Genomic DNA, 7,497 nt, shown 5'->3' with positions numbered 1-7,497 from the left:
GGAGTTCAATTCCTGACATCTACCCAATCAGACTTTGGCAACCCAATGAGCAGAACACATTTGTGCAAAGCTGTTGTCGGTGTTCGAAAAATCAAGTTCGAAAAAGTGGGCAAAATAGTAAATCACTCGAACTATCCACCGACTCCCACGCCCCAAAAAATTACGCACGTCCCACTCCCAACATATTTACACTGCACACACACACAGCGTCTGTCCAAACCCTAATACTAATGTATAGGGTTTTCAACATTTCACTTAAGTCCAAAGAGCAACTCCAATCATGATGCCGAATCCAACATAGCATCCAAATTGCCAGCCTTCGTAAAATGCTCTAATTAACCATGATGTCTCTGGAATTCCAAGCACAAACCGAATGCGAAGAGGACCCTCACAAAGGCTCTGGAATTCCATGGTGAGTTTTTAGCAGCAATTTGTTCGCCAGTAGATGTCCCAGCTCGTAATCATGGGTATAGTAATGTTCCTAAGTGGCAACGTACCCCTCCACGACCGCTGGAAATTCAACTGTGACGGGGCTTTTAACCCCACGAACAAATTTGCTGCGTATGCTGTCTTAGTTAGAGATGAAAATGGGTCTATGGTAGAGATCAACCATGGGAGAATCAAGGTTTCTTCTGCACTGGTAGCTGAAGCTTGGGCTATCCGGGTAGCAGTGTCTATGACCAAGGCATGGGGTAAAAGGGATGCTATTATTGAATCGGACTGTCAACCTTTGATCGATATGCTCCAACCGAATGCAAAAAAGAAGAATTGGACTCTTCAAGCTCTTTTAGACGATATCTCTTCCTTGTTATTCTTTCTAATGTTGTTTCCAATTGGTGTAATCGGACAGCTAATAGATGTGCTAATTGGATAGCTTGTGCTAGCAGAATAGGTGCTGTTTTTCCCCTTTCCCCTTGTAATCTCCCGGTTGAGCTTTGCTCTTTGATCCGGTTGGATCTCTAATAGAAGACTTGCCTTTCAAAAAAAAAACTATGATGTCAAAAATGAAGTAAAATTCTTGTTAGCACTTGGCATGAAGCTTCACATGCCAAATTTGAAGCCATACGAGGGTGATACGTATTTTGAAGTAGATTGTTTTGCAAAAAGTTTGAAATGCTACAATGGGTTGGAGAATTTTGACAAGTAAGAGGAGGACAATATTTGGAATGTCGAATCAAATTGCTACATAAACGTCATTAAAAAAAAAAAAAAAATTGACTTTCTCAAACATGTAGCCAATCGTTAAAATTAACCAAGAAATGTTGGAATTTGTTAAATGTTACTTCAAATGCATAGACATGGTCATATCTTTTTATCTTATAAATTCTAAATGAAATTTTTTTTCAAGATACATGTCTTTTTATTACTAGTATACATGTTTTCGAAAATTCAAGAGATTTAACTCTTGTAAAGAGTCACTATCATAATCCAAACCGTTTACTGCTTAGACCTCAACGCAAAAAACAATCTTGCACAAAGTCAGATCGATCGTACATCAATAACTAACGGATCAAATCAAATAAATTTTCCATGCAATTTTTGAAGTGTATATATTTTTTGAGTTCCAAAGGACAACATGATTTCGTGTTCTAGTTGACTTGATTTTTTTACAAAAGTGAACGATTCAGATCATATTTTTGAACTAGGGAGGGACACGAACAGGAGGCACAACGGGTCCCTAGTCCTTTTCTTTTGACACACAGCTGATTTTAGGCCGACTCGAGAACGTCACGCTCGAACGTCCAACTAGTAGAAGTTGGTTAATTTTCGCAGAGCGCTCCCGTTCGGTCAAATCGAGTCGTTTTCCATTGCCTTTTCCTGTTCGATTGAAATTCTTTTTCTGGCTTTCTTCGTGGTAGTGCAATTTCGAAGAATTCGGAGCGGTTTTAGATTACAGCTGAGTCTTTACCAACTGGGTGGTACCGACTACACAGTCCACACAGCTTCTGTTACTTCCGTTTTCAACTCCCAATGGTTTAACGCCAAAGGTATTACCCATGAATTACAGCTCAAAATACTGTTTTTTCTTCTTCTTGTGTGTCTGGATTTTGCTAGAGTTGTGATTTAACGGGTTAATTAAGTTAGATTACCATTAGTCGTTCGATGTTTCTTCTTCCAGGGAGATCGACCGTTTTGGCTTCGCTTTGCTACCACTTGCCTTGTACCTGTTTGCTACAATGGTTCAAAGAAAATCTTTTTCTTTTCTTGTAGCTTTTTTACTGATGTTTGCAAGCAAGGTTTGGATTTTTCAGCAAGCCTTCGAGAATTTTGGCTGAATTTGTGACCCTAGGGCTTGAGACTATTTTTGGAAATACTTTCTAGTCTTAAACAGAGACCAAAAATGATAAGAATAGATCTTCTTCTTTTTTTTTTTTTTTTTTTATCACGATAAGAAAGATCATCTCTTGGCATTTTTTCGTTGTTGTCATTTTTTTTCCTGTTGTCTTTTGTGGTGCTTTTGGCAAAATTGAATAACAGCTCCATTAACCCAAATTGTTTCTCAGTTGCTCTTGGAATTCACATCATTATTTACGGTTTTTTTTTTTTTTTGATCACGATAAGAAAGTTCATCTCTTGGCATTTTTTTCGTTGTCATTTTTTTCCCTGTTGTCTTTTGTGGGCAAAATTGAGTAACAGCTCCATTAACCCAAATTGTTTCTCAGTTGCTCTTGGAATTCACGTCATTATTTACGTTTTATGAGAAATGATTGAGAGAGGATATATACAGCAGATTCCTTTGCTACTAGGCATCTAGCGGAGCAGGGGGCAGTAAAATCTCAACTCAACCGCAGTGCATCAGTCCGGAGGTGAAGTTAATTTAGTTGCACAATCAAGTCTAACTTAATCTCTTGATGAATTGTCGTTTGCCGTTCAAGGTGTTTCTGATCCATGTTAGAACAATTTCCGGTCTTTTTAGGATGTGGGACGATACACATACACTTGCAGAGTGCCAGCCGAAAGGTCATAAAGTAATTAGTATCTTAGTTGTGCTTGCTTTGATGGATTAGTTTCATAGAGAAATTACTTCAGTTGAGCTCGAGTTCTCAACCATCTACAATGAGTTATTATTGTGACAATGACTTTCAACATCGGTTGATATAAGGGTTGCTTTTCTCTAATTGTTTTAAAATTCTGAATCTTTCTGTTTTCTGTGTTTTAATTTCCTATTTGCAGGGAAGCACAATATGGCTAAACAAGCTCATATCCCTTTCCTTGAAGAATGGCTGAGGAGCAACAGTGGTGGTAGTAGCAACATCATCTCGAAAGGTTCTTCTTCCTCTTCTGCCCGAGCCATCATTCAAGCATGGTCTGATCTTAGAGACTCTCTTCAACATCAATCATTTAGTCTCCTTCACCACCAGTCTCTGAAGATACTGCTTAATTCCCAAGCCTCACTTTATGTGGCTGACCCCCAAGCAAGGCTGCTTCTTTCTATTCTATCCTCCACAAATATCTCCCTTCCTCCTGAAACTTACCCTCTTTTTCTCAGGCTTCTTTATATCTGGATCAGGAAATCGTCAAAACCATCTCCAGTCCTAGTTGATTTGGCCATTAAATTTCTCTCTGACCTTCTATCTACTCAGTTTGATTTCAGTAAGAACTCTTTCTTCTTCTCTGAAATAGTTGTCCTCCTGGGTGCCTTTTCTCTTGCGTCTTCTGTGTCAGAAAAATCCAAAACCCTGTGCTTGGAATTGCTCTGTGGGCTACTGGAAGAGGAATACCAATTGATAGGCTCATCTGAGCAGCATGTTCCAAATGTTCTCGGTGGTATTGGGTATGCTCTATCTTCTACTGGAAATGTTTATTTTTCCAGAATTCTGGACTCTCTGTTTGAAATTTGGAATAGAGAAGATGGGCCTTGTCGTACTGTCTCTAATGGGCTCATGATACTGCATTTGATTGAATGGGTTTTATCTAGCTCCATCAATTCCAATTCTTTGGAGAGGGTTGATGTTTTTACCAAAGAAGTTTTAGAGACTTCAAATCCTCATCATGCTTCATTTGCCACGGTCATGGCTGCAGCCGGGGCTCTGAGGGTTTCAAGTAGATTTTCATCAAATGCTCTGAGGCGATTAAGAGTTTCCGCAGAGGAAAAGATTGAAACTGTAGCAAAAGGCTTGATTCCTGATACAGGAGATTTGAGTAAATCAGGTACTGATCCTGAAAAGAGTCTTCTCCTGAAGTGCATTTCCTTGGCTTTGGCTAGAAGCGGTTCTCTTTCTTTTCGAGCTCCTCTGCTTATATGCCTTGCTTCGGCATTACTGACTGAAATCTTTCCCTTAGAAGCTCTGTATACAAGGGTTCTTAAATTGCAACCGAGGAATTTGTCGCAATTGGGGATTAATGAGGTCAAAGAACATCTAGACAGTGCTCCTTTTAAGGAAGCGGGGGCCATGACAGGTGTTTTCTGTAATCAGTATGTTTTGGCAGATGAAAACAGCCAGAATAGGGTGGAGAATCTGATTTGGGGCTACTGTCAAGATGCCTACTTGGGACATCGGCAAGTTGCTCTGACGCTTCGAGGTAGCAACGATGAGTTACTAGGGGACTTAGAGCAGATAGCTGAATCTGCATTCCTTATGGTTGTAGTATTTGCATTGGCTGTCACTAAGCAGAAGTTAGATTCAAAATTTTCCCGTGAAATGCAGATGGAGATTTCAGTTGAGATATTAGTATCACTTTCTTGCATGGAGTATTTCCGGAGGATTCGGTTGCCAGAATACATGGATACAATTAGAAGTGTAGTTGGTACTGTCCAGGAGAATCAATTAGCTTGCATCTTGTTTATAGAATCCATCCCTCCTTATTCAGAATTAACTAATCAACCAGGTATATATTGGTTAGCAGTATCGGTACTTATCAAATGTAAATACATAAAAAGCAGAATTGATCAAACAATATTGGTACAATGGTACATTTTTGGCTCAATACTTGCAACCAATTAAGCCAAATCTAATTTTTCCTTTGAAGGATCTTCCAGCTCGCAGATGACAGAACATGCATGGTGGAAAGATGAGGTGCAGACCTCTCGGATCTTGTTTTACCTTCGGGTGATTCCAACTTGCATTGAATGTTTACCTGTCCCTGTATTTAGAAAGGTGGTTGCACTTGCACCAATTATGTTCTTGTATCCTACATATATTACCTAGATTTATGAAGGAGTTGGTATTTTTGTCTTGTTGAATTTTGGTTCCTTAATAAGTATTCGATTAGATATATCGGACATCCTAATGGAAAAGTAGCTCGGGCTTCTCATTCTGTGTTTGTGGCATTTATATCTTCCGGGAAGGACTCTGATGAGGATGAAAGAGTTTTACTGAAGGAGCAGCTTGTTTTTTATTATATTCAGAGATCCTTAGAGGTACCCAAACTCTACTGGATGTCATACTGATTGATTCTGAGCTTAATTTGTGGAAAAATAGCAGTTTATTTTGTTTGTTGATATAACTATAGGGATATCCTCAAATCACCCCTTTTGAGGGAATTGTTTCTGGAGTTGCTGCCTTGGTTCGTCATCTTCCCGCTGGAAGCTCATCTATATTTTACACTATCCATAGTCTTGTTGAAAAAGCTCATGACCTCTGCCGTGAAGTTATGACTCAAGAGAATGATCTGTGGCAGAATTGGCAAGGGGAACTGGAGCCCTGTAAAAAATTTCTAGATTTGCTTTTAAGGCTCCTCTCGATTGTGGATATACAGGTAAACAAATTTCATGATTTGTATTTGTATCTGCTTAATAACTTATGTTTCCCCTTGTACATTTTTCTTGTAAGAGGCCAATTCAGCAGTATGGAAATCTTCGTTTGATAAGTAATTGTTTTGGCCCTTTTGGGGGTTTTGCTTATGCCCATTAAATTATATGTTGTGGGTTCGAGGGGGAAGGCAAGCATGGAACCTCAAGCAACTTGCCCTTGTATCTCTTGCCTTCAGTTGTAGAAAAGATTCGGACATGTCACTGAGTTTGAAGGTGAAAATATTGATGACTGCTTCCTTTAACAGGTCCTACCAAGCTTGATGAAACAATTAGCCCAATTGGTTGCTATACTCCCTAGAGAAGGCCAGAACTCGGTTCTCAACGAGTTATATGCACAAGTTGCAGATTCTGATGACGTAACAAGGAAACCCGCACTAGTATCATGGCTGCAATCGTTATCCTACATTTGTTCTCAAGCTAACAGCAGCAGTACAACATCCAAACGGGTGGAACGTGGAGAAAAGTCTGCTTTTACGAGGAGTGACGATACATTATGTTTGGATAGAATCAATGCAAGGCTCTGAAAGATATGGTGCAATCTCAAGGTAATCTACGGTTGTTTTTGTTTAGATATCTGCATTCTGGAGTGATTGTTAATAGGCCTATAGAAAGTGTTATTTGTAGTTACAGTGACGATGTTTGATGTATAGTGACGACGTACGATGTTTCATCTTGTTCTGCATTCTGAACTTCAATTCATTTGTTTCACTAAACTTCATAACAAGTAGGAGTCTACTTTTATAGACTTCGACGAGTAGGTTCTAAGATTATCACCTGGTAATGTTTGTTTGCAGTCTAGAAATACATTTCTATCAAGTTTTGCGGAGTCTGTAGGCTTGCTGATTAATTTTTGCCGATTATAAAAAGGGGTGTTGCCCTTTGGAGAGTGATCACGAAAACATCACCCCTTTCCTATTTTTCAGGAACCAACCCATCAGGAAGCTTCTAGTAAAAATGATACGCAAGAGACGCTGACATCAAGCTAACCCTTTGAGCCAGAGGAATTCCGGGGTACATTCGGAAACCAGACCCAATCGGAAGAAACGGGAAAATAGTGCCTCCTGTAGTCACTTTTCAATCTCAAAACCCTCTCCGGCAGAAACTGAGTTGGGTTTTCCCACTCGATGGTGGTTGAATTGGTTTCAGTTCCTGCAAGGAGCAAATCCTGGCCGAAGAATTTGGTTTTTTGATAACATGGTATTGGGGGTCAATTGAGGGATTTTATAGAGCTAATTAGCAAAGTATTGAATTACAGGAATGTTGTGTAATCAGAAGTATCTCGAAAATTACCAATGTGTAGATGAGGGGGTTTTCATGTAATTTGGCCTTTCCTTTTCAAAATATATCGTTCCACAAGATGACATGATCGCGGGTTGATGTTCCTTTTGCTTTGTACTCTCTCTCATGGTTATGCTAAGTTGCTAGCCTTTCTAGAAATAATCCTCTATAACATTTGACTTGAATGTCAATTCTAGGATTTAGATATAGTTTTTTTCTGAAATAAAATGAATACATTCGTATTTGTTACTTCACCCCACATGCATTGATAATCCATTTAAACAAAAAGTTGAAGTTTTTGTGTCTCCTATTCTCTTTTCGATGTAAACTTATTTATCTATCTACGATATGAATTATTCACAAGGAATGATACCAATCTATAACATATGTGGATGATGAAGAGGACAAAGGGACGAATACTTCCAATCGTAGTATGTTGAATCCTGCTATGAAATTATTAGTGG

At 39.1% G+C, this 7,497-nt stretch overlaps 1 protein-coding gene across 2 annotated transcripts; it reads left to right on the top strand.

The window, feature by feature from the left end:
* The first annotated feature begins 1,716 nt into the window (after positions 1–1,716).
* On the top strand, positions 1,717–7,282 carry LOC131331860 (uncharacterized). 2 transcript variants are annotated; one of them, XM_058365800.1, is made up of 7 exons: positions 1,717–1,988; positions 3,175–4,830; positions 4,972–5,128; positions 5,215–5,362; positions 5,455–5,700; positions 6,001–6,300; positions 6,679–7,282. In XM_058365800.1, the coding sequence occupies exons 2-6, from the start codon at positions 3,186–3,188 to the stop codon at positions 6,277–6,279; spliced, it is 2,475 nt and encodes an 824-aa protein (XP_058221783.1). In that variant the 5' UTR covers positions 1,717–1,988; positions 3,175–3,185; the 3' UTR covers positions 6,280–6,300; positions 6,679–7,282. The 2 variants fall into 2 exon arrangements, with proteins under 2 accessions (XP_058221783.1, XP_058221784.1); XM_058365801.1 differs by having other exon boundaries at positions 1,721–1,988; positions 4,972–5,122.
* Positions 7,283–7,497: the final 215 nt, after the last annotated feature.

Source organism: Rhododendron vialii, chromosome 7a, assembly GCF_030253575.1.
Source record: "Rhododendron vialii isolate Sample 1 chromosome 7a, ASM3025357v1".
NCBI lineage: Eukaryota > Viridiplantae > Streptophyta > Magnoliopsida > Ericales > Ericaceae > Rhododendron > Rhododendron vialii.
This window is presented reverse-complemented; position numbering and strand designations above follow the sequence as displayed.

Coding starts and splice junctions, on each gene's coding strand:
- LOC131331860 (XM_058365800.1), top strand. CDS start 3,186: ATGGCTAAACAAGCTCATATCCCTTTCCTTGAAGAATGGCTGAGGAGC. Junction 4,831..4,971: donor AGAATTAACTAATCAACCAG/GTATATATTGGT, acceptor TTTCCTTTGAAG/GATCTTCCAGCTCGCAGATG. Junction 5,363..5,454: donor ATATTCAGAGATCCTTAGAG/GTACCCAAACTC, acceptor ATATAACTATAG/GGATATCCTCAAATCACCCC.